General features: G+C 38.5%; 1 protein-coding gene across 3 annotated transcripts in view; it reads right to left on the bottom strand.

The window, feature by feature from the left end:
• Positions 1-748: 748 nt before the first annotated feature.
• Positions 749-27,144, bottom strand: part of LOC125403531 (protein FRA10AC1 homolog) — a 70,967-nt gene continuing 44,571 nt past the window's right edge. For 2 of the 3 annotated variants that reach the window (XM_048438946.3, XM_048438945.3), the window contains exons 2-14: positions 26,108-26,181; positions 24,275-24,367; positions 24,110-24,155; positions 21,821-21,897; positions 20,576-20,659; positions 19,501-19,585; positions 16,285-16,330; positions 13,844-13,957; positions 11,984-12,026; positions 10,096-10,211; positions 7,259-7,297; positions 1,977-2,055; positions 749-1,050 (exon numbers count right to left, since the gene is read on the bottom strand). In XM_048438946.3, coding sequence (XP_048294903.3) covers positions 1,008-1,050; positions 1,977-2,055; positions 7,259-7,297; positions 10,096-10,211; positions 11,984-12,026; positions 13,844-13,957; positions 16,285-16,330; positions 19,501-19,585; positions 20,576-20,659; positions 21,821-21,897; positions 24,110-24,155; positions 24,275-24,367; positions 26,108-26,181 — 939 coding nt within the window. In that variant the 3' untranslated portion in view covers positions 749-1,007. Of the gene's footprint in view, positions 1,051-1,976; positions 2,056-7,258; positions 7,298-10,095; positions 10,212-11,983; positions 12,027-13,843; positions 13,958-16,284; positions 16,331-19,500; positions 19,586-20,575; positions 20,660-21,820; positions 21,898-24,109; positions 24,156-24,274; positions 24,368-26,107; positions 26,182-27,144 lie in introns of those variants that run through there. The other variant, XM_085693839.2, reaches the window with a different exon arrangement.

The raw sequence follows: 27,144 nt of genomic DNA, 5'->3' as shown, positions 1-27,144 counted from the left end.
AACCGAGATAGATGCCCCTTAACTGGGAATTTGCATTTGGCATTGTCTCTTTGGGGAGCTTAGCTAAGAGGTTTTGGGATATGGAAATTAGCTTGCTAAAGGTATAAATTGGATTAACAATAAAAACGCCCTTTGCTAAGCTCCAGAGAATCAGTCTGCCAGAGGCTGATCCCCTCCAGCTGGAGAGGCTAGACACCATCCTCAGAGTGCCTGTGTCTCCTTCCCATAGACCCGAGAACCACACCCAACATACAACAGATTGCTGTGATTTTTATATAATTATCTGAATTCATACTTGAACTTCATATCATCAACTGTATTTATTCCAAAATATACTGTTCTACTGTTCTATAGTCTTCCCAGCATTTCATTGTGCAGAACTCTATCTTCTGATGATCACAGGATGATGAAAATACCTTCACTGTAAGAATGCTTAGCTATAGGAATTCCAGTACTAATAACTTTGGTGTTGGACATTTCAGATAATTTCCCTCAGAAATCAAAATTCCTTTTTACTCACCTTAAGTGGTAAGCTGAAGAACACCTTTAAGAAATGAGGAACTTTTACACAATATTTAACATCAGCACACCTGACACTAATTTACTATTTTCTGACAGTTCAGAAAGGATTGCAAAATGACTTCCGAAATGGCTCAGCACAGTGCTTCATGCGTAACAGAAGCCTGGCCAGCAGTTATAGAGCAAATGAACAACTGTCCGATAAAAGGAAAAACTCTGACACTAACCATTTAAAATTAGACACAAAATAATTTATTTACAGTTTACTGCCAATCACTTGTGTTCTAACGTCACTTAAAACAGCATATCATGTACTGGAGAGTTTTGAACAAAACAGATTTGTAGAAAAGCAACTGAGACGCTACACGAGTGAAGGAGGAAGTGTCTGAAACAGTCTGTTCCGGTGGCTGTCCAGACTCAACAGCATGGACAAGCTCAAGGAGTATCACGGTACACTTCCTCACCATGGAATGATGCTCTCTCCCAGCTCACAGAAACAAGTCCTGAAAATAATCATCAAATTCTTCTTCCCTATTAAAAAAAGTACGAATGTGGATTATACTCAAGAGTACTCAAAATAATAAAAATAAATTAAAAAATAGCATGAAAAGTTAAGATACATTATATGAGATTAATAAAAATACTTTCAGTATAAAGCTGACCATTCTATATATCAATATGTTTTTATAATTCAAATAATTCTGAGTTTCTAAACAATCATCTATTCTCAAAATTGTTAAAATTGGAATATCTCACATGCTGGTGCCTCTCTCAAAAGCCCTCAAGTTTTTTTTTAAATACTTTGTGAAACAACATTGCTTGTCTTTGCTTTTTTCGTTGACTTTATACCTTCTCTGTTCACTATTTCAAATTCTAATCTGTTTAAGAAATGCATGAAACAGAAAGAATGTTTATAAAAAACACAAGTCTTACTCTCGGGATGTGAGGACATTTGAGAATAGTAAATATGTATTTGTAGCTCGTAAGGGTTATGTCTAAGAGAAAGAAGAGAACTTTGAGTAGAACCAGGCAGTGTTTGCAGCCGGCTTCAAGCAGCGGCAGAGAGCAAGTGCTCTGAGTTATCTGTTGCTGGGAGGCTGGGATGAGTGTTGGCAAGGATTTTCACACCTGTGTAAACCTTCATGGGGCTCCTCAGCATGGGTCCTGAGAATGGAACATCATGGGACAGGCTGTCCTAGATGCAAGTGAGCAGCCACCTCAGAGGGAGTCCAAGCAAGAACAGAGGCTGTCTGTTCCAGTGAACTGACGCTGGGCCCACTGGCTCTCTGCGGCCAACAACAATGGCTGGTAAAAAACTTCACCTTGCCAGGGAAGGGAGTCTTTGGCACTAAATAAACTTTCACGGCATTAAATATTTTCGTTAGCTGATACAAGAAGAGCTGCATGCACAGCCCTGCGCTGACGCAGAAGGGAGCATCTACAAGTCTAGCACTTACTGTGACTTTCCATCTGTCTCTGGCAGGGGACCCTTCCAGAGCTCGGACTCTGAAGCACTGTCTTCCTCATCAGTGTTTCCTGCTCATTTAGAAGAAAATGTTTGTGTTTTGTTTTAACATAACACATTTTGAATCATTTACCAGTGCAATTAAATTAACTATCAATTTAACAGCAATTTTTACAATTCCCTGGAAATTTAAATTATTATATCCCTCCAGATATAATAATTTAAATCTTAAACAATACAAGAAATATCAGAGTCTTAGCAAAAAGGGCGCATCTTATGAATATCTTCCCCATGTTACACTGAACAAAAGTAACAGCTTATTTAGTTATTTCCTTGGTCATATAACAAAAATGAGATTAAGATTTACATAGAGACCATATCTGGATTAGGACCAACAGTTGTCACTGAAGAGGAGTCACTGACTGATTTAATCATGGGTAGTTTGTCTGTACATTATCCAACACTGAGTAAATTTTAGTTGAATATTATTAGGTGATTCATTTGAGGCCTACTTTTTAGTATTTTTAAAGAGGAATATATTATTTTTACTATTTTTGAAGTAATAAGTGCTCACTGTCTAAAATAAGAGCGATGTGGAAATGTTTAAAGTACAGAGGAAAAGTTATTCCGAGCTTACAGGTAGTACGATCATTATTTAAGTCTGGTTGGCCCTTACAAATTTATGATACATAACATACACATTTTTAAATAAATTGGATTGTACTATGTATACTTTCTGTAACTATAAAAGATTTGAGATAGCACAGTTTTCCTTGACTAGATATAAATATATCAAAGGTTCTTCATAATGAAGATTTTTAAAAAGAATTTATTTTTATTTTTAATGATGCACATGTGTGCACAGGTTCCTACAGAAGCCTGACGTGTCAGATCTCTCAACAAAGGTCCTGGAAATTGAACTTGGGTCCTCTGTAGACCACTATATGAATCAAGGACAGAGCCATTTCTCTAGTCCCATGAAAGCTTTAAGCAAACAAACAAACAAAAATAAATAAAAACAGCTATATAAATTTTGATTAACCAATCTTCAATTCCTGAATGGTGGGAATTTAGGCTGTTTTCTTTTTTTTTATTTTTATCGAAGGGGACAGTGACAGTGATTAAACCCAGAGTCTTAAAAAGTGCAGCGAGGGCTCCACAGTGCGACCACAGCCCAGCTGAATTGTTTCTCTTGTTGCACGGTGCACATTTCTGTCTGCATTTATCTAGGCGCCGACCTATTCCATATAAAATATCAAGTTCTAAAAGCAGCACCACTGGCCACCAAACATGCGCTCCAAAGCAGCTATAGGGCTGGGCTTTCCTCCAGAAGAAAGGTTACTCAGTGTCCACTCTTTTGAACAGCTGTTATAATTAAAGTAATTAGCATCATTTTTATACATGTCTGGCACATGCTTTTTCGTAAGGTAACTGCAGTTTTAAACAGAGGCTGGGTCTCTCATGTGCTCACCCTAACACAACGTGCTCTTTACAGACCTTAACTTCCACGACTTCGATGACTAACAGACACTAAGTCAAGAAGGACATTGCAAGAGATAATCCCCTTGGAGGAGTTAACACTGCAGTTCTGACTTAACCCAGATTTGGCTTGCCAGTACAGAATGTCCCTCAGCTCAGCACAGCACGGCACAAAAATAAAGCAGCATTGATTTGCCACGGTGGTGCTAGCCTTTTACCTGCTGAACTCTGATCCTTGAATCAATGTGTATGCCTGAACTTTGATCCTAACTGAGTTTGTTGTAGCACCGATTTTAACAAATAGCAGGGGGAGGGTGCAGTCTAATGAGCTATGATGAAACTAAAAAGTCTTGGAGGAAGATTTCTGTTCCGTGGCAGCCATCACTACAATTCCCAGTGTCCTAAACAGATCACACAAGAAGAAAGAATAAAATCTTCCACTCACTGAGATAAGAGTCATCTCTCTGGCATTACTGTTAAGATGTCCGAGAACAGAATCTACAGGGCCTTCCAAACCTAGCAGCTGATTTAAAAAAGTTTTACCCTACAAACTGCTGTTGCTTCCTCTTGTTCCCTTCCAAGAATACTTTCCACAAGTCAGCTTCCACTCACCAGTTTCCTTTGTGTGAGTATATTTGTCTATGTGTGTGTGCATGCATGAAAATGCATGGAGGCCAGAGGTCAGTGCTGTTCCTTGGGTGTTGTCCACCTTGTTTTTGGGTAAGGGTCTTTTATTGGCCTTCAATTCACTAAGCAGGTAAGTCTGGCTGACAAGGACCCAGAGATCTGCCTGTCCCCACCTCCCCAGCAGGAAGACTGAAAGTGTATGGGACCACACCTGAGCATTTCTCTTTACACTTGTTTATGCACATGTGCATGCAGGTGTGCACATGCAGGACACAGTTTGGAGAGCAGACAACAAGCAGTGGCCGTCAGTTCTCTCCCACTGCCATGCAGGTTCCAGGGATTAAAACTGTCAGGTTGGTGGCAAGCACCTTTGCCTACTGAGCTGACCTTAGCCCAGTTTTTAAAGTGGGCTCTGAGGACTGAATTTAGTTTCTCTTGTTTCATGGAAGCACTGTACCAACTGGACTACTGATCCGGCCCTGTACATCAATTTCCTGATACCAGATAATGCAATTTTACTTTTAAAAAGTTAACTCACCTTAAAATGTCTCAGGAAACAAATGTATAGACTAGACTAAATGATTTGTAAAGTCCCTTCTACCCTATGAATCTAAAACTTCCTGGTTCCCTGAGGGTGACAGTCACTACAAACACCAACCAGCAGGGGTGACAAAGAGTACTGCTCAGGACTGACAAGTAGAAGGCTGACACACAATAACATCCTTACAGCATCACTGTTGAGTCTCTGCAGTAATCAGGTCAGAGGACATGTGAGTTCCGAGGATCGAACCCAGGTCATCAGGCTTGGCAGCAACAGCCTTTATTGGTTTCTGTGAGTATTTTCATTCAACTCTACCTCCAAAATGAACCCATTCATTGTAACACTTCTGATAACATGCAGCGTGCAGTCTGTCTCCTGAGACAGCTCACTTCCTCTATTCCTTTTGTCAGACAATTCCAAATGGCAGTTTTTCTTAAACTGAGGCAAAAATGTGTTTTCAGGCCATTTTTATCTATAGACTCTAGTTCTGTGACCAATCACCAAAAATAAATCTCCCATATAGTAACAGCCTCCAAACGCCTCCAATTTCTACAACCTCACCCTTGCCCTCCCCTCCTCTCACTCCTTCACCTTCCTCCAAACTAAACATCTGCAGTTGCGCCAGCATTCTTCCCAGAGCACAATTTCAGTTCTCCTAACACACTGGCTGCTCTGTGTTTGATCTACTTAAACCTCTCATGTTCTCCTTAGTGTACTGTGCTTAAATACTTTGGGTTTTCCTGAATGCTTGCATTTTGTGGATATATATGGTAACTAAAAACTCACTCCACTGATGAAATGGTGAATGTCTATAGTAACTATAATAAACGGACAGGTATTAACTTTTCATCTGATCAATTCTAGAGAGCAAATACAGACTCTGTTTAATGTCTGGCATTTTTCTTTTTGCTGGCATTGCAACAGAACTACAGGGTATCAAGGACTTCCTTTGTGTACGGCACAGGCCTTGTGCGTGGGTGTCTTCTCTTCACAATAATTCAATGAAGCTGGCCTGTTTACACATCCATTCTACAAAAGAAGCAAGACATGGACAGATCAACCATTTAAGATGGATCTGTCTGTCTATCTATCTACCTCCCTATCTAAACACTCTGTCAAAATTACAAGGTAAATAATAGGGCTACACCTATACTGACTCACCAATAATGGACCAAAGAGCAAAAAGGTACTGTGTTAGAGACTACAGACTTGAATATAACCCTATCTTTGACAGTAACTACTTAGCCTTGAATAATTTCCTTGAGTTCTCTGGTTCCCAGGGGACCTAGTGAATAGCCTAGAGCTTAACTCACCACAAATGGATGTCTTCTAACTGAACACAGTGGCATATGCTTATAATTCTAGAAATTTGGAAGACTAAGACAGAAGAATCATGAATTCAAGAATAGCTTGACCTTGTCTCAAAACAAATACTCACATTAAAAATTTTAAGCAATAAAAAGAAATATTTTAAAGATGCAGGGAAAGGGACAACACTGGAGAGGCGGTTCAGAGGTAAAGAGTGCTGCTCTTTCAGAGGTCCTGAGTGTGGGTCCCAGTACCCACACTCAGCAGCTCACCACCATGTAGAACTCCAGCTCCAAGGGGGCCAATGCCCTCTTCTGCACTTCAATGACTCCTGCACTCAGATGGATATACTCACACATATAAGTTAAGAAATAATAAAAATAAACCTTTAGAATTTAAAAAATAAAACTAGTTTTCTCTATCACAGATAGAAGATTTAAAAAAAAAAACCTACAAATATATGTTCCCTTTTATGATCCTACAGGAGACTCTTCCCCCAAAGCTTCCAGGAAAAAGCTGAATAGCACTGAGGTCTCTATTACTTCACAATGGCACTGTTATTCTGCGGGCGATTTCATTACTTGCTTTAGTTATGGGTAGAACAGTGACAGAGCTGTGGTCGGCCTTTGCAGTCATGTGATGTGCTTTGGTAAAGCATACATTTTTGCCTCTACCTTTACTCTGCTATTCTTGTTTCCCATTATTCCTGCATCACTAATTTTAAACAATTGGTAAAGCATACATTTTTGCCTCTACCTTTACTCTGCTATTCTTGTTTCCCATTATTCCTGCATCACTAATTTTAAACAACCTTATACACTTTTTGTAAGTCATTGTATACACTTGGGGTGTATTTCAAGGGAAATAAAGGATCTGTAGCAGTCATCTGGTAAAATCACTGCTTCACTGTAAGTGGTAAAAACTGAAGCACTATCCACAGCAGCAGCTCCTCCAGTCCAGAGCCACAGGGCCGCTCAGACTCCGGCACAGTGAGAAATCTCCTGAAGTCTCAACTGCCTGTCCTTCCCCACTCCAACTGTATCCCTATGTCTCTTCCTGCACACTCTGCAGTGTGAAACTGAAATGTTTATGAATGATATTTATTGAAAAGATTCTGGTGCTTTCTATAATTAAAATAATAAACTTCAAATTGTTTTTAACTGAAGAATTAATGTTCACTTTTTGTCCCTTATGATTCTTCTCATGTTGTACAAAAACAAATATAATTCCCATCAGAGTAGGAAACAAACAAAAAACACAAATCACAAATGCTTTGAATCTACATATTGCTATTTGAGAAAGAAAAGCTTGATACTTACTGCTTCTAGAATCTTCTGGCTTGTGTGAGGATGAATGTCCTGAAAGGAAAACAGCATCATTTTACCAAGCATCATCTTTGGGTGGTGTTGACAGTTGTACATAAAACCATAAATTCTTCACAAATTTGGTTTTCTTATGCTCAAAAACAAACAAACAAACAAACCCTTACTACTTTCTAATCTTTCAGGTCCCTAGCCTTATCTCCTCAATTAAAATGTTAGGTCCTTTTAGACAGATCGCCTTATGTGTTCATAAAGCCTGGGATAGCTAACATGAAACTTAAAATCTGAGAACCTAGGAAAAGTCTCACATGACTTAAAAATACTTCACAGGTTGCAATTTGATAATAATAATATTCCTTTTTCCTTGTGGAGATGTTCAGCCCTTCCACTGAACAGTGCACAAATATACATTTCCACAGAATTTTTTCCAAGGTCACAGACAAGTCGGAAGGGGAGGTGAAGGGTTGGAGCTGCAAAGCAAGTGTTCCACCACTGAGCCGCACGCAGCCAACCTTGTCCAGCAGTAACTACTGAGGGAGACAAGAAGTGAAAAGTACGTGTGTGTGTGTGTGTGTGTGTGTGTGTGTGTGTGTATTTTTGGTTTTGGAGATAGGGTTTCTTTGTGTAGCCTTGGCTGTCCTATGCTCAACTGTAGACCAGGCTGCCCTTGAACTCACAGAGATCCCTTTGCCTCTGCCTCCCGAGTGCTGGGACTAAAGGTGTGCTCCACCACCACCACCTATCTATATCTTAAACGACCACTCTACAGAATCCTCTGGGAGACATTTCTGGAGGGTGATGAAATGAAAAGCAGAGGTGACAGAATGACACCCTAACAAAATGCAGAGGGCTAAGAAGCCTAAGTGTTTGTCTTTCAGAGGCAAAAGGGGTCCAAGAGTGCAGAGTAAAGGCATGGAAATGTGCCCAATGTAGGTAGAAAGGTTAGGCTAACTCTGTGGGCCTCCTGACATCAGTAGAACCAAACTGGGAAGTGTAGGCTGGGGCCACACGTCAAGGGGAAGCTCTAGCAAACACGACCATCTGAAATGTGAAGGGCTACTGTAGGTGGGCTGGGTTCCTCTTCCCTGAGACACTAAAGTAAAGCCAGAACCAACACAGGTCGCAGGGCAGAGCTCTCAGACAGTGACTTCAGACCAACATACAACTGATCAACACCGCTGGTCAGAGCACTGTAGTTCGAAAAGCAAGAACTCCAGAACATCATTTTGATTATGAATCTGGGACTGATTTCTGGAGTTTCTCCGACTATGAATTCATTGAAGGACTCCCTCACCTAACATCTACTAAATGCCTACAGTGTTAGAAATGGGGGTGAGATAAACAGTCACACAACCCCGTCTCACAGAAACGAATTATTTCAAGGGTTCTGTGCACTCCTAGTCTGGGGAAGTGAGACAGAGGGCCTTTCCAGCTGAGCTGGACTGAAACTGAAGGGGGAGGCAGCTGAGAGAAAGGGAAACGGGGAGAGACGATCTTGAATCTTTGGCCAAGAGAGTGAATCTATATCTAAGGATTTTTGTTCTTCCTTATTTGTAAAAGCAACAGCTCTTCACACACAAGCTATTGTCTTACTTCCCTCTCTACACATTCATTATTCTACACATCCATCCATGTGGGCTTCAGCTGTCCGCCCAGCCACTCACTTAATTATCACTCTCTATGATGCTAACATGAAGCTATAAAGAATGCAGTCTCACATAGCGGGGAAATGATGTCTAGGTTTGAATAAATAAGCAGTGCCAATGCCATATGCAACTGTGATGTTTAAATATTATTAAAGCTTACGCCATATTAAGAAGGTCTAGGTAGCTCTTCCTTAATTGAATGATTACATGATATGATTACAGCAAAAAGTAACAATATTATTAATGCAATAATGAATATAACCAAATTTTCAAATGGTATATTAGCATATTACAATAAATAAAAAAATTTTAAATTCAAATGAGATTTTCACATTTATTAATTAAGATTTACTTTGGAGTTAGGAAATAATTAAGAAAGACATGAAAAGACTTTCAGGTTCAAATGTCAACTCTCAATACAAAACAGGATAACAGTTCTTCTACTAACCATCCACTCCAACTCAGCAATACTATGTACTATATATGCAAGAAGGAAAAATGCATTTAAGAATGCACCTCAGCCAACTATCTTCCTATCTAGAGCAAGGGAGCCCTCTCCTGTCCAAATCTTATATTAACATTAGTTTAAATTTAGTTGAATCTTGCATTGCCCACCTAGTTTGATGCAGTAGAAGTTATAGCCAATTAACTAGTGATACTGAAATAGCAATTAGAAGTAACCTTTATAATAGCTAATTACATGGCAGGCATTAGTTAAATTCTTTAACAAATTATCTCAGTTTTTCTCATAATCCCGTATGATAGGTATACAATCATGACTTTAGACAGCGTGACACGCTGTAAAGCTGCTTTACAGTTCTGGGTGCCTTCGCATTCTCATTTGGACTCTGCTTGAGCTTGACAAATATGGAGGTGGGTGTTCACATCACCCAACATACAGGGACAAAATAAGCTCAAAGAGTCGGTGTCTCATCCAGGTAACGCAGCTTGGAAACATCAGGAACTGACACTGCTTGCAGGATCATGTGATCTGTTTTGCCTGCCCAAAAGGAATCAAAGCCAAGTTTGGTCTTAAACTGTAAGTGACGATAAATTTAATCTGATTTCTCAACTGCTTTCCTGTACTTGCTACAAAACACAGCTCTACTGCACCACCAGAGAGACTCTGATCAGCACCGCACAGACTGCATTTCAAACTCAGAATGAGGAGTTCCTAAACCCCTTTACCTTCATCCGTCCCCTTGGAGGCCTCTGAAGAAGATGATCTGGATTTCTTATGTGGTGAATCGTCACATTCAATCTTGATTTTAGCCTTCCTTTTTTTTGACTTGATTTCTTTTCTCCTTTATGTTAAACAACACAATACTGGAGTTAATTTTTTCAACTGATTTTATAAAAAATAAAATTCAACAAATTAAAAAAGTTAAAGAACCTTAAATAAGTATGTAAATATTTTAGGTCAATATATAAGTTAAGATAATTCTGTAAGATAATAAAGTCTAAACAGAGATAGGGAACCATTTCGTGAGTCTCCACACAACTAATAAGACAGTTTACTCAGCCCTCTGTCAGCACGTGACCCAGACCCCCGAGCAGAGAAAACACAAGTGAGAAGCAAGCGCTGTGACGGCTGTGACACAGTGAGAGAACTCCCCTCTCAGAATCACACTAGAGGAAAAGGACTGGGAACGGAGATACAAAGTGCTTATTTTTAACTCACCTCTAAGCATAAGACAATTTATAATTTGCCTTCTTATTGTTCTGGCCAGACTTACAATTTAGTCAGTACAATAGGTGAAAAGCAATTAATTTTAATTGCTTAAGAAAGGAAACACGATAAAAAAGCTCTCAAACATTTCTCCACAGACTTCTGACTGAGACATCCGTGCTGACGCTGTCATGCTGGCATGTAGTTAATCATAGTTTTTCTTTTATCGAAGTCATTTCAAATTTGAAATGACACAAAAGGGAGAATCAAAAAAGACTTTCAGTCTTAGCATCGCTAACAGAAAGGAAATTAAGGTTAGGGCTGGCTGCCCATGTAACAAAACATCCTGCTGACTTTAAAAATTTATTACTCATTTGTAGCAGCTAAAACACCATATAGACATGCTTATAATAAAACCTATTTTAAGCCAGGTGTGGGGGTATATACCTGTAACCCCAGCATACAAGAGTCTGAGACAGGAGAATCACAAATTTGAAGCTAGCCTCAGATACATTATTATTGAAGGCTAGACTGCCTCAAAAACAAAACAAACAAAACAACAACAATAAAGAAATAACAACGATATAAAAACCAATAAAACCAAGGTCAATGATTTCCTATGTACGCATGGTACAGGCCAGTGGTGCTCCTATGTAACTCAGCACGGTAGACACAGTCCGGATGACTTAACAGGAGCCTGACTTTACCAATGACGTTTGTATCACTGAGAAACTCTATTTAAAAGACTGTTTAAAAGTAACAAGGAGGATTGGAGAGATGGTTCAGAGCGTAAAAGAGTCTTCATTACAAACTTGAGGATCTGAATTTGAATCCCAATAATCCATGTAAATGTCAGTAATAATATGCGATCATGTCCACTAATAATCTTGGGGTTAAGAGGCAGGAAGGCTGAGACCGGAGACTGGAGAATCACCATGGCCTGCCAGTCAAACTAGTCAAAAATGGCAATCTCCAGGTTCAGTGAGAAGCCTTGTCTTAAGTGAGCAATGCTAAGAAAGTCGAACAACACAACTATCAATGTCTGCCTCTGGCTTCAGAACACACATGCATGCACGCACTTACTTTTGAGCTTTAAACATTTTAAGAACCATTCTATGTAGTCTGCTTTATAATATCATTTCTAAGAATATTACAGTGTCTGGCCATTGGCTCCAAACTAATAACTCTCCTAAAGGGCATCTTTGCCCCACATAGATGTTCACATACAAAACTGCTTGGCTGGATCAAGGTAGAGTGAATGTCCGGTTCCATGAATCACACAATAATGTTCTATTTTCTAAACAATGAACTAAATCCACTTTCCAAATTGAGATTAGGCAGAACAATAAAATGAGTATGGTCTAAATTACTAAATATTAAAAATAGTATTTTAAAAGGAAAAATTACCTGTGATGAAAATTTAATTTAAAGGAACATTCTTGGCATAATCCTAAAAGAGAAAAACATATATCACTGAGCTTCTGAATCTGTGTGACTATATTGTTACTCTATTTTAATTATGATTTCTCATGTTCTGTATACCCCTTGCTATATATAGGAAATAATATGAAGAAAATAATCTAACATTATACTTCAAATTATATTAAAATGTTTGAGGGTTGAAAATATTTTAACAATGCTTTGTTTTTAAATTTTTTCATACAATGTTTTTTGGTTATATTATTCCCCCTCCTTCAGCTCCTCTAAGAGACCCCCCCTCCACTCACCCCACTTCATATTCTTTCTCTCTTAGAGAAAAAGTATGACTCACTAAAGACAATGATTTTTCCCCGCCACAGCAGCTCTCAATGACATATAGTGCCCACCTCACCTTCTGTCCCAATGCTGGGCCCTGCCCCCAACTTTGGCAGACTTCCACTGCTCGGGTGCAGGCCACACCAGTCAGAAGAGCAGGTGAGGGACCCTGTGCCTGATGAACTGACCCACTCTCTGTACTCGGTTCTCAATCACAAATAGCTTAGGATGAGGACTCTGTACCCATTTCCCCTTATTGCTGCTGGGATTCTGTCTAGTGTGAACCTGTGCTGGTCTTACGTATGCTGTCACAGTCTCTGTAAGTTCACAGTGTATCAGCCCTGCTGTGTCTGGAAAAGCTGTTTAAAAAGGACTTTAGAAAAAGTGTCATCCATTGTGTCTCACAGGCAGAATTAGGATCCGACATCAAAGATAGCTCCTAACATAATAACATGATGTCATTAATATGCATACAATAACACTAATAGAATGGTGCTGTGGTCAACTTTTTTTTTGCAGTGAGAGACAATGACTGCAGAGACAAACTGGTCAAAGTGCTGAGAGTAACCAGCTGTGAGTGCTCAGCTCTGCACAGGGCACCTATCTTACCCCCTCCAAGGCCCAGGGAACATCTCCAACAAGAAAGCGGAGGAAAGATTAAGATCCAGAGGCTGCATGGTATGTTGTGTAACTCTGTCCTCTGAGCATGGCATGGCTACTATACTCTTGAATGCTCAGCAGTCGTGATTACTTGAAAACCTGCCCCAGGTAAGTGAACATTCCATCATTGTGAGGGTGGGGGAGACACATGAGGCTCTTACCTTCCTCAAGATTTCTAAGTGTTGCCCATGCACCTATAAATAATCCCTCACTGCAAGTAACCACAATTACACTCACTGGACCACCAACAAAACCAAAAAACAAAACAAAAAGACACGTAGGAGGACTAATGAAGAAGGGACAGCCAATAGGTGAGGGGTAAGAGAGAGTGAGTGGTTTGGGGATGAGCAACATATATTACTATATACAGGCATGAAAATGTCATTGTGAGACCTATTATTAAGTAAAATTACTGTATGTGAGGTGAAAACTTCTTTAAAAGGATTCTTTCCTAAAAATCTCGACTCACTGTCAAAGAGCGAGCTTATTTTCTGTCCGAGCCACATGACAGCTACACATTCAGCCACAGGGCCTACACCACCTTTCGGACACTGTCACGCAGACACACAATCCAGTGACATTCTCAACTTCGTGAGATCCTCACTCTACAAGTTACCTGCTGGAATCTGACATTAGAATTGTTTTTATCAAAGTGCTACCAAAATGCTAAAAATTTTAGACTCAAAATTTCTCTGAGGTTTGGGGAAACTACATGGAAAAAGAGTACTTTCAGGGGGAAAAAAAACATTGAATCTTTTAAGATTGAACTGTAAATAATCTACACATTTTCCAATTCTAAATTAAAGATTATCTTGGAAGAAATCCCCCACATCTTCACTAAACTCAACTTACTTAATTTAACAAGTGCATTTCTCTTCTCACCGTGCTCAATATACCCAAAGTTAACTTCCCAGCTCCTCAAGCCTTCTTTCTCATCACAGCGTTTATTTCCACAAAAAAACTGACCTGCAAAAAGGAAAGGACTATCAGCTAGGACACGTGACCTATTGGCATGCAAACCTATGACCTCTGAACTTTAACCCTACAGACCCATTACCTCTAAAACCTTCTTTTAAAATTTGGGAAATAAATAATAAATATAATAGGATGCAAAATAAATATTCAAGAATATATAATCAATTGTAACACAAGTTTATTATTAAACATAAGTGACCATAATGAAATCAAAGAGATGATTTGGGTTTTTCCTTTTGCAATGGTGAACCCAGGGTCTTGTGCCAGCTAAGCATGTGCCACATCCCAGCCATTAAGCCACATCCCAGCTCTTTCTTTTTTCTTGCTTGTTTGCTTGTGACATTGCCTTAGCTGACCTAGAACTTGTTCTATAGGTCAAAACTGAACTTATAGACATCTTGTCTTATCACCCAAATGGTAGCTGGAACCACCAGACTGTGTCACCAGACCTCAAGAGCTGAACTCTTAAAAGAAAGAAAGAAAAAAACAAAAAAATAAACAAACAAAACACAGTCACAGAACTTCTGATGAAAACTGTTTATTTAGGTAGAAATGTAGTGAGTTCATATTAGAAAATCTTGCACTCGGAAAAGTGAAAACACGAAGTGTGCTCACTAAAACCCTGGAAGGAGAAATCATTCCCAAAATGTTTTTTCTTAGATCTGAGTCCTTATAGTCTTTAATGGCAATATTAAAATTAATGTTTTCAAGTATTATTACATTCTTTACTTAAAGTTCTAGCAAAAATGTTCATGAAAAACATTTTAAAAACTTAAACCCGACATACTAAATTTTAACACCTGATGGCTCTATCATATATCTGAGACTTTTAAACCAGGACAGAGGCTGATGATCTGGAGGTGGAGGGACAACTCAAAATTATATATTTTGTCAGAAAAAAACTAAAAATGATTTATACAACAAACAATTCCCACCACAATAATTTACATTAAGCAACAAACAGAAACCACAAAATCCTTTTTATAAAATGCAAGACTGCCAAAGTGAATTTATAACATTAACATCTAAAAGGCTAATTTATAACTCAGCTTTTTGAAACATAATCTATTGCATGTAGCCCAGACTAACCTCAAACTTACTGTGCAGCAGAGGATGATGAACTTAATACACATTTTTTATTTAGTTTATCTACCTACCTATTTATCGTGTGTGTGTATGTGTGTATGTGTGTGTGTGTGTGTGTGTGTGTGTGTGTGTACATGTTATGCCATGGCATATATAAGGGTGTCACAGCACGACTTTAAAATTCATTTCAAATTAAACATGCACATGTTTACTTAGTATGTTTAGTAATGGCTGTTAAACAACCACAACATTCTATCTCAACAGAGCAACAGCTTGCCCTCCACCCCAACTAGTCCTACACTCACTTATGACCTTAGAGAATGCCCACCAACTTTTTAAAAGGCAGTTTTATCTACTCTCCTAAAAATTATACTTGACAAAATTAACACAGACATTTTATTAGTGAAAGACATTTCAGGATCTCTCATTACGTTAGGTAAAACTAGAAAAGAAAATGTAATCTTCAGAAAACATCTACACTACCTTATTTTTAAATGTTTGTTAGTATTGTGTATGTGTGCGAGCGTGGTGCCTGTGTGTGGTGTGTGATACACGTGGAGGTCAGAGGACAACTCGGTTGAGTCTGTTCTCTCCTTTCACTCCAGGTTCCAGGAACTGAACTGAAGTTGCTAGTCTGGTGTGGCAAGTGTCTTTACCCACCGGCCACTCACTGAGCTGTTGAATTGTTTTTCCTTCTCTTCTACAGAAAACATCCCTGCCATTTATACGTGTGCACCCCAGGCTTGCCTGGGAGACGTCAGAGAAGGGCTGTCTCCGGGAACTACGGTGCTCTTCAACTGCTCTGAACGTCTCATCTTTTGATACTAGACTAAACATTTGGGCTCAATCTAGAACCAGTCTGTACAAAACTTCTATTGGGTTCACATTTTATACTTAATTTCTACTTTCAGAATGTTGATTTCTGTTGGAATAGAGTACTGTCAATATTTTATTATAATAATTGGTAATCAAACACTCACTTGCTCCCTGTTATTAAGTCTTTAATTTTCATAACATTTTCTACATATTCTCAAGGTCAAATTCTAAAGGAAAAGTCATGAAAGCATTAAATTTTGATCTTTGCTAATAATGTATTTATCAGAAATATATATTCCATAATTTTATTTTATAGATAATAGTTTATTGTCTATAACAGGGAAAATCTGACCCAATGATTTCAATGATAACAAAATAAGCTGTGTTATATTAAAAAGTAATTTTAAAAAAGTTACCTTTTCCTGAAATGACTTCTTTCTCTATTCTCCACCTGAATCCAAACTGGCATGAAAATAAACGCAAGCATAAAATTTAAATTGCATATCTATTCACTCTAAACATAAAGCCAAGGATGACGACATTTCAGCCTGAAAAATAAACCTAATTCTCAAGGTGATGGCTTTTTATCTTTTTACAGGAATTTGAAAATACCTCTGAACAATCACCAACCTCTGTTAAAAACGACTTTTAAAATACACTACAAGTTACAGGTGTCAAGGCAGGAAAACACTAATTTATATAAGAGGTTGTGATTACGGCAAAGGACAGTATTTTAACATGTTGACCCTGTAGGATCATGTACTGAGAAAGAATCCAGGGGCTCAAGAGATGGCTCAGCGCTTAAGAGCACTGGCTGCAATTACAGAGAACCAAGTTCAACTCCCAACACCCATGCGGTAGCTCATAACTGCTTGCAATTCCAGCTTAGGGGATCTGACATCTTCTGGTCTCGAGTACAGAACACATGTGCTGCACAGATATACATGCAGGCAAAACAGTCATACACATTTAAAAAAAAGGAAAAAGGAACAATTAAGATTTAATCTTTTTTGCCAAATTTATATCTTAAATGCAAATGAAGACTCAAAAGAACGTCAAAACATTCTAGTTAAACCCCAAATAAAAATAAAATCCTCTGCAGAGAAAAACAAAGTAACAATTTTAGGATAACCCCCTTTCACTTTATGCTTAAGCTTATATATGTGTGCAGAGATTGTGTGCCATTCAACACTCTTGGACTGTCTGCTAAAGCACAAAATCAAATGCATTACTAGCAAGGGTTTCCCAAACCTTTCCTTAAGTTAATTTATTTAACAAATATACTTATTAAGCACCCATTTATTGGACTTGGTATTCAAATGAGGATAACAGGTAATTCTAAAAATAATGTCTGTTAAATCTTATTTTTTAAAAACTGGGGGAGGGGGCTGAAGAAATGGCTCGGCTGTTTAGAGTGCTTAGCACTGCTGCAGAAGACCCAAGTCTGGTTGCCAGCATCCAGAGTGGATCACAACCATCTGTTCCTCCAGTCCCGGGGAGCTGGCACCCTCTTCTGGTATCCACAGGCACCCACATAGTACACATATGTGCAGGCAAACATTCATACACATAAGATAAAAACAAGTAAGTCTTTACAAAGCAATATCTGTCATCAGGAAAATTATAATCTATGGGGAATGAGGAACCACACTATCATGAGGTAACTTCTGTATCCTCATACCCTTTGCTGACACCAGTTCTTGCTGGATTCAAGCTGCAGTTACTAAAGGGTTGGTCCTGAATCCTGCTTCCTGCAACACAGATTCTGTACACTTGAAATTTTTGTGAAAGAAAAATAGCATTTGGCTCATTTAGGGCACTGTTCTTCTTTCCTTTTATTTTTTTTTTAAGGAAAAGAATGTTTTCCTTAAAAAAAAAGTTCTCTTTTTCTTGGGTCTGAATCTAATTCTAAATGACAGACTAATCCAAATATATTCTGAATTATGAAGTTTTCCTTTCTTTTTCTTTTTTTGAGACAGAAACTCTATCTTGTCCTGGAACCTGCTATGTAGACCAGGCTGGCTTCAGATGCACAGAGATCTGCCTGCCTCTGACTCCTGAGTGCTGGAATAAAAGGCATGCGCACGCCACAAGGTATGAAAATTTTTTTCAAAGAAAGGTGTAGGAATGTGGAACAAAGGAAGTCAGTAGAAGTGCCTCCTCTCTCTCTCTCTCTCTCTCTCTCTCTCTCTCTATATATATATATATATATATATATATATACACACACACCCACATATATATATGTGTATATATATACACACACACATACATACGTGTGTGTGCACACACAGAGTAAGAGAGTAGGCACTTCTAGTGACATGTATATGTATGTGTAGACATATACACATACAGGAGCGGGGAGAGAAGACACTTCAAACATAGTATGCCAGGATACATCTCATAATAATTTTTAAATAGAGACCTTAAACACTTAACTTTTATTTGTGTATATCTGTTTTCAACTACACCACAAGTTCATTTTCTTATTTGTTTGTTTTGAGGGAGGATCTCCCTCACATCTGCTTTGCAGCTAAGCTCGCCTTGAACTCAAAACCCTGCCACTGCCTCCTGAATGCTGGGATTATGTCCTCCACTATCACATCTGACTAGACTGCAGCTCTGCGTGAGGGGCAGTCACTATATACTGCTTCCAGTTCAATTTCTACAAACACTGGAGTGGTTCATAAAAAGCCCATGGCTGAAAAGCCACTGCCATACATTCCTAGAAAGAAGGTGCCTCAGACTTGACTTGCAGTGCTGTGGGGATTCCAGATTAGTTACCGTGATTGGCTGGCACAGACGAGAGCTCTGCAACAGCACCCACAACTAACACACAAGAAACCCAGCAGCCTCTGGGCTACAGCAACCACAGGTCTGGAATAGGATTATGCAAATAATTGTTGCTACTGTCTGTACAGAACTAGAAAACAACTTACAAACTAAAAACACTGAAGAGATCAAACTAAATGAGAAAGAACTCCTTAGAGTTTCTTTTAAGATAGCTGTTTATCAATGGTTGTTTTCTTAGTAGACAGAAATATGCACTACCCAACATGCATTCCTTCTTTTTGCATTTCCGACTGGGATTACCGTTCCTGGAATACCTTTTCTAGTTCCTGTGGAAGTGGAGCTAGAAATAAAAATAGCTTTAAAATTAATTAAAAATGGAAAGTAGAAATGGGAATCTGTAACTACTAATTAGCACTGACTGAAAGTGAATTTTACCAAAATAGAAATATTTATGTAATAAAAGTGCATCTGCTACTCCATAAATGTCAGTCAATCAAACCATTCATTTTAAACATGAACTGTGAATGAGACATCATTCAGCAGTTTAGTCACTAGAGGCTCGAGATGAGATCCCATGTGGGATCCAATTGCCAGCTGTGTGTAACTTTAGATTTTTTATGGTTATCTCACAAACAAAAAGCACCCCACCCTTCATAAATTCCATAGATTCTTTGTAAGTCCCATGATTACACAAGTTAAGCAGTCAAAATGATATTCCAAAGTGCAAGATAACAGATTCAAATCAGTGCCATGAAAGAATAATGTGGGTCATAGTGGTTAATAAAAATTAATGCTGTACTTGAACAAGAGCTCTAGCTATAAATATTCACAGGACATACCTTATTTTCTTTGTATCTACTGAGATCTGCTATGCAGTATTCCTTGAATAACTTATCATAGTATTTCTTTGCAAGTCTCTTCTCCCTAAATCCATAAAAAGTATGTAGCATACATTTAGAAATCCAACCACAATTTGCTGCTTTGAAACATTATCAAATAGATAGCATATGATATAAATATTAATGTTAAAAGAGGCCTAACGCAGACAGATGTGCTGACTATCTGGAGATGAACTGCTAATGGCAGGTCTCTCGGAAACTGAAGGACTTGGGGAAATGAGAAAGAGAATTACTCTTCATTCATTACCCTTTGGGATATCTGGACTTTGAAAATCACTTTCATGATTTCTTTCTCCCAAAGTATTCAAAACATTTTATAAGAAACACAATAACTTATTATAAGACAACAATAAAATAATTATTTTTGAAGATGGGGGTCAAACAATTAGAATTAATATCGCCAAAGATTACCGAAGGAAGCAAACCAGAGTCAAGAGTCTTAAATGTTAAGTTTTTGACTTAGAAACTGTCCTATAAAGAGCTGAATGCCTTGAATCAGTGATGACTAAGACAACGTAGACTGGTGCCAGAGAGACGGCTCAGAGACTAAGAGAATGCACTGCTATTCTTCAAGAGACCTTAGTTCAATTTCCAGCACCATGTTGGGTAGCTCACAACCACCTGTAATTCCAGATTCAGGGAATCAGCATCTTCTGGCCTCCACAGTATATTCCCACACACATGTGGTATATACACACAGACAGACAGACAGACAGACAGACAGACACACACACACACACACAAATAAAAATAATAACATCTTTAATAAGTAATGAGAAAACAGAATAAGAAAGACAAGACTAAAACATCTGCTTCACTAGAAGCTAATGGTTGAAATTTCTAAGCCATCAGAATGGCAAGACAGTTCAGTCAGTGACAGCTCCTGCCAATCCTGCTGACCTGAGTCTGAACACTGGAACCACAAATCAAGAAGAGAACCAACTCTTTCAAGTGGTCATTTGACCTCCATCCACATATACACACAAAATAAATAAATAAAATGTAATAGAGTTACCAAGTCATATCTGTTTCATCCTCTTCATTCCATAGGAATCTATGGTTTTCTCGTATAACATCCAGGTCTGTCTTATCATTCTCCCTAGGAAACAAAAATTTTCATTTAGTACAAAAATAAGTCAGATTTAGATTAAATAGTGCTAAAATTTTTGAAACCTTGAATAAAAATATAGATAAAAGTATAGTTCTATTTGGAAATTTTTACATAAAACAACTACTTCAATGTTTTCAGAAACTAAGAAAAATGCAAGAAAGGAGCAAGTTCAGTAGAGAAACAAATCCAATCATCTCTAAGGGGTCTAATTATACATAAGGGGTCTAAATATACAAATGGTGCTATGTCGCCAAAGCAAGGACGAGAAAGTTGAACAGACTCTAAGTGAGGAAATGGGAATAACAAGTGAGAACAGACCCAAGAGACTAGCCCTCGGTAACATGCAATGTTACAAAAGGAGAAAGAGAAATAGATGCTCAGCATGGAAGCAGAAGAAACACTTGAGCAGTGTGTGCTCAGTGGATAGGGGTCAGAGTGGGACAGCTAAGAGAGCGTGCTGAAGTCTAGGGCCTACTACTCAGGAGGAAATTCACGCAAGAACAAGAGCCTCGACACAGGAAAAATTTTCTGTGTGGAAATTCTAGAGTGAAGTTTCTAGTTTGTCTTACTTTTTTATTAATGTTTTTACTTTTTTGAGATTATAATTACATCATTTCTATTCTTCCCTTTCCTCCCTCCAGCCCCCCTCAGATGCCCTCCCGACTGCTCTTATTCAAATTCATGGCCACCTTTTCAATTGTTACACACACACACACACACACACACACACATAAACACACACACACACACACACAGATGTATATAATTATTGGTTGCATTCATCCTTTTGGACACTTGCATACACTTTCTGATTTGGGAAGGACCCTTTCAGATCCCTCTATGAATTGTGTGTCCTAAGTGTCTGATGTCTTCAGTAGGGACTTACCTTTAGCCTCCAGAGAGCAACCAAGAACAACAGAAATAGCCTTAGTGTTTGGAGAGTCTCTTGGACATTGCCTTATTTTTGCAAAAGCAATCCTGGACACTACAGTTTCCTTATCAAGAAGACACAAGTGTATTTCTCTCACACACTGGTACTTCCCACAGCACTCTTGCCTCGACAGGCCTGCTGCCAAGGAGGATATAACAGAGGGCCTAGAAAACCATCCATACTTGCCCTACCTCCTACGTAAGCTTCACAACACTTACCCTAAGCGCTTGAAGTCCTCTCTTTTGCCACCATAGTACAAAATATAGTCATTTACAAACTTTGTGTGCCTTTGATACTGAAACGCAAAACATTAAGGATTTTAATAACTGTTCAAGAATTGTTCCATTGCAATATATTACTAAATGAGAGATACATTACTAAATGAGAGATACATTACTAAATGAAAAGACAGAATGGCAAGAGTCTATCCAGCATTTTCAAATGTCAGGCAGACAACTGTATGACAGACTTTCACTTTCTGCTGAAAACAGCTCAAGTGTGTATTACTTGTAACTGGAATCTTCATGCATACATTATTGTCATAAAAATGTACAACTATCAGGGAGAAGAGGGAGCTTTCCGTTCTGGTCCTAGACTGCACATAACCCCATTCTCTTATCCAGTCTAATAATATTACAAATAAAGAAACTGTGGCTTCTAAATTATAGGTAAGAAGTAGAATCTATTGTCCATTATTACACAATGTAATAATTAATGATAAAGTATATAAAAATGGGATATAATGTTCATAAAATTAAGTCGCACCAACATTAAGGTTTCAAAAAGCAAACAAGAAATCAGAAGGCAGGCATGGTGTCTAACACCTATAATGCCAGTGTTTAGGAGACTGAGGCAGGAGGAGCAACAAGAGTTCCTGGTCTGACGTGGGATTCCCCTCTGCATGTTGTAAATATCACTGGTTAACAAAGAAGCTGCTCTGGGCCTGTCATAGGGTAGAGCAGAACTATCCTGGGAAAACTAAACTGAATGCTGGAAGAAAGATGCGCTGAAACTTTGCTGGTAGGCCATGACCTCATGGCAATATACAGACTAATAGAAATGGGTTAAATTAATATGTAAGAGTTAGCCAGAGTTAATTCTAGAATAATAGAGTTAATTCTAGAATAAGCTAGAATTAATAGGCCAAGATGATTAATACAGTTTCAGCCTGCTCTTCAGGAGTCTGGGTGGTTGGGAAACAAACAAGCAGCCTCCTACAACACTGGCCAGCCTAGGCTACAGAGTGAGACAGTGTCTCAAGAAGAAAAGAAACGAAATAAATAAATCACAGTATTTTTTTTTAAATTCAAAGAATCCACAAAACCATGTATATTTTCCACGCACTGTAACAAGATACATGAACATTTAATGTGTGTTTGTGAAGCCTTGGCAGCACCCTCCACACTCAAGCACATGCAAACTAAGCTGTCTCAACTCCTGTGACCACATTCTTAAAGACACAGTTATTTCACTGGCCATGATGTATTCTAATAGAACACTTAATCAGAACATGGGCTAATATAAGTTATAAAAGTAATAAGAAGCCTGAGCTAATAGACCAATCAGTTTATAATTAATATAGACCTCTGTGTGTTTCTTTGGGACTAAATGGCTGCAGGATCAGGCAGGACAGAAATCTCTGTCAACAGAGACCCCTGGCAACAACTCTACCATCCATGCCAGAAAAACAGCACCTATACTTTCATTCTTGCTAGGTGCCCTAACACGCACAATGAAGGTGTCAGAGAAGGGAGAACATACGTTTAAAGCTTATGGGAGGTAAGACCCATTTGGAGGCTAAGCCAAGCTTCCAATGGGTTAGGAGGTAAGAGAGAAAAAAAAATCTAGGACATAGTAACTTAAAGGAAGAGAATGACACAAAGTGAGTCAGATGACTCTAGAGTGATGCCTCCTTTCTCAGTCTCCTGGAGCAGACCCAGAACACCTTGGGGCTTGCTTGACCTCTCCTGTTCTCTACTTTCCCCACAGCAGTGTGACATCAGTGTAGCAGTGCCATGAACTCAGACCAGACGGCCTCCAGTTCCACCTGAGGAACAGAGTGACAGCAGGTCTATGAATGGCACTCAGGCAGATTTAATTTTAAAACAGAAGTTTTGCAGAAAGTTTAAAACAGCCAAGAACCAGGTATGAAGGGAATACATTAAAATGATACTACAGAAGACAAGAACAGAGAAGGGAAATTTTGAAAGATTAATAAGAACAGGCTGGAACATCTGTAAGTTCATGGACTTTTTAAAGTCTATTTATAGAACAAAACTAATATTATTCATTATTTTTACCTCTAAATTTTTCCTATATATTAGCAATAGAGAATTATACCTGAAAATAAATGGCAAATATCTATATCAATAATTACTAGCATGTAAATATAAAACTGGTCCTTTTGACTTGACAAGATTTTGATTTTTAAAAATTAGAAAACACGGTTAATAAGCAGATTTTGAAATATTCTATTGGTTATAAAAACAGGACTATAAAAAGGATACAGCATCCATAGCTATGAGATGAAACCTTCTATTTCTTGCTTCTTCCCTGTTTTTAAAAAAAGTTTAACTCAATTATCCATATTTTATTAACATAACAAAATCCTATTGTCCCAAGATTATAAAACATCTTAAACCAAGGAAAGTCCTAACACCAGAACACCACACCTGTCCAGCAGGTCCGCGGCAACTTGCTTGTGGACCTTCCCATGGTTTTCTTTCTGAAATGGTTTTGTAAGCAGCAACTCATCTTCAACTGTCCTAGTGTATTAAAAAAAATATCCAAAGAGTTAGTTTTCCTTGAAGGATACACACCAGTTCTTTGCACGTTCATGACTGCACAGCAAGTGTTCCATTAGTGACCTGCATCTCAGCCATGGCAGCTTGAAGGAAAATTTCCTGTAACCACAGCTGAACACCTGAACTACAGCTGGCAGCGCTGTTTTAGGAAGGTGGAGCCTTGCTGGGTAGTGGAACAAGGCAGAAGGACAGCGGTTTTATAACCTGGGTCTCATGCGCCTGCCTCCAGGTGTTCCTCTCCCTGACTGTACCCCTTCATGCTCCCACCTCCAGGAGTTTCCCTCTCTGACTGTACCCCTCTCAGTTGCTTCTCATCATGCTCTGGTTCACAACAAGAAAAGTAACTTAACACATCAATTCAAAGAATTAAAGATTTAACTTTAAATGATTCGCTGATCTTTAACAAGATATTTTGCATCTTATTTCTACTTAATACTTGTAAAATGGAAAAGACAAAGCAAAATGGCTGGTTTGAACTAGCAGGTTCCTAGTACAGTTCCTGACTCAATCATTTTACCACCTAATCTAATTATTAGGCTACTTAACTGTAAAGTAGGAATAAAGATGATTTAACAATTAAAAAAAAATTATGGAAAAGAAAGGTTAACTATAAAGGACACTAACCACAAATGAGCAGCCTTATTGATACAGATAAATGGAACCCTAGACCATAGTATCCAACTAAATTTGGTCAAATTCTATTCTCGTATACTGCAGCTGGGGCTTCATGTATCTGAGGCAAGCATTCTACCAACTTAATTACCTCCTCAGACCAAAATGTAATGTTTCTTAATGAAAATCTAAAAAACATACATTGTTATAATATTTCATAATTATTACTTTTCTTTTGGTAATTCATGAAGATTGACAATCATATAAAAACATTCAGTCCTAGTTAGTGAACCTAACATATTAATCTCGCTGTGGAATAATAAACCAACTTCTCTAAGCTCCATTAGTATGAATCAAGCACTCCAATGTCAATGTCATTAAGTTTCTAAGCACCAAAAGCTAAGAACAATGCCCCTAAACACAGCAACTTGAAGACATAGCCTTTAGCTAGACACGGCAGCTCATATCTGGAATCCTAGCACTTGGGAAGCTAAGGCAAGACTGTGAGTTTAGGATAGCCTGGGCCATATAAGGAATTCCAGGCCAGTCTCAACTACATAAACACTGCCCCAGAAAACAAAAATGACAACAAAAGAACATGTCCTGCTTGTGATAGCCAGGCTTGTGTGCTGGATCTTGGTCCCTCCAATTCAATAAAGCTCCCCAGGAGTTCCCTCCATTGACCTGCTCATTCAAGAAAGCATCACAACTATTGTGAATTACAATTCATCCTCCACACGGACCTCACTTGGAAGGCAAGCGCTAGCAACTAAACCCCCTTTAAGCTGTGACATTTTCAGGCACACAGTCTTAACAACCGAAAAACAAAATAAAACAAAACACATGCAATAGTGAAATCTTTCCTTTTCCCGCCATCCCTTTCAATAAACCCCTTTACAACAAAACTTTATTTTTCCCACAACTACCTCCAAATGTAAATCCATCTATTACAGTGTAATGAATAAAGCCCACTTGCTACAGCAGTTATTTCCAGACGCACCTCAGTCCTAAACCTTTCAATATTACTTACTTATGTATACTTCATGTCAGTCCAGAAATAATGTGAACTACAGACCAATAAAGACTTACTTCTTCTTTTTCTTGGATTCTCCACCTTGCTCATCATCACTAAAATCCGAGTCGTAACCTCCATGCCCGTGCATCTGCAAAAGATTACAAAGTCAGCTGTGTAGACCCTCAGCTGCCAAATATTCAGGAAACACAAGCGTAAAAAGTAAGTGATCTCAAACAGCCACAAGATTTATCAGACGAGGTAGGCAGATCGCTGTCTATGGCCATGTAGCTATCTAAACCTTTCATTGCCTTTGAAATAACAGACTGAGAGTTCAGAAATGCACAAACGTTTTCCACCTTTAACTGCTGTTAAGAAAATTAGCCGCTGGCCTTTCCGGTGAAACCTAAGACTGGATGCTGCAAAACGGCTGTAGGTGTCACCTTCATCTGATTCACAATGGCAAGTTACTGTCTAGTGTGCACCCCCAATGATGTCTCAGTCACTGACAGACCCCTGAAAATTTTTATAAAGTTGAGGCATTACTGCCCAGCACTTCAACTACACATTTTACATGTGTAGCTATGCTAACTGTGCAAATAGCATTATATTACAGTTATCTACAGTAATAATTACAACATGACATATAGGGTTATAGCTTAGGAAGAAACTAGTTTCCAGGCTGTCTGTGGTGTGGGTGTGTGATGGCTGTACCACTGAGTAAACATGCTCTGTGATGGTTGACCACTGAAGAAATTGCCAGAAGATGTACTTCTCAAGTGTCTCTTATTAGACAGAGAACTAACTACATAATTAATCACTATGTCATAGACATTGTTCTATGACAATGTCTTTATAAACAATGCTTATGATTTTTCAAGATAAAAACAAGTACTTACATTTCAGGAATGAGAAGGGTCAAGGGGCAAAACCAATTTTACAAAGCAAGTAGCTAACCTGATCTACTTGATTCTTACGGCCCCAGTTTAAACCATGTCTCAGGAATAAGACTAGTCACAACTAACCAGAATCAGTGTTTGCAAACAGTACACTATCAAATGATTAAAAATCTCCCCTTAATTTTGTAAACATGAGTTTTGTTTTACTTGAGGTT

This window comes from Myodes glareolus, chromosome 7 (assembly GCF_982192425.1).
Source record: "Myodes glareolus chromosome 7, mMyoGla1.1, whole genome shotgun sequence".
Classification (NCBI taxonomy): Eukaryota; Metazoa; Chordata; class Mammalia; order Rodentia; family Cricetidae; genus Myodes; species Myodes glareolus.
This window is presented reverse-complemented; position numbering and strand designations above follow the sequence as displayed.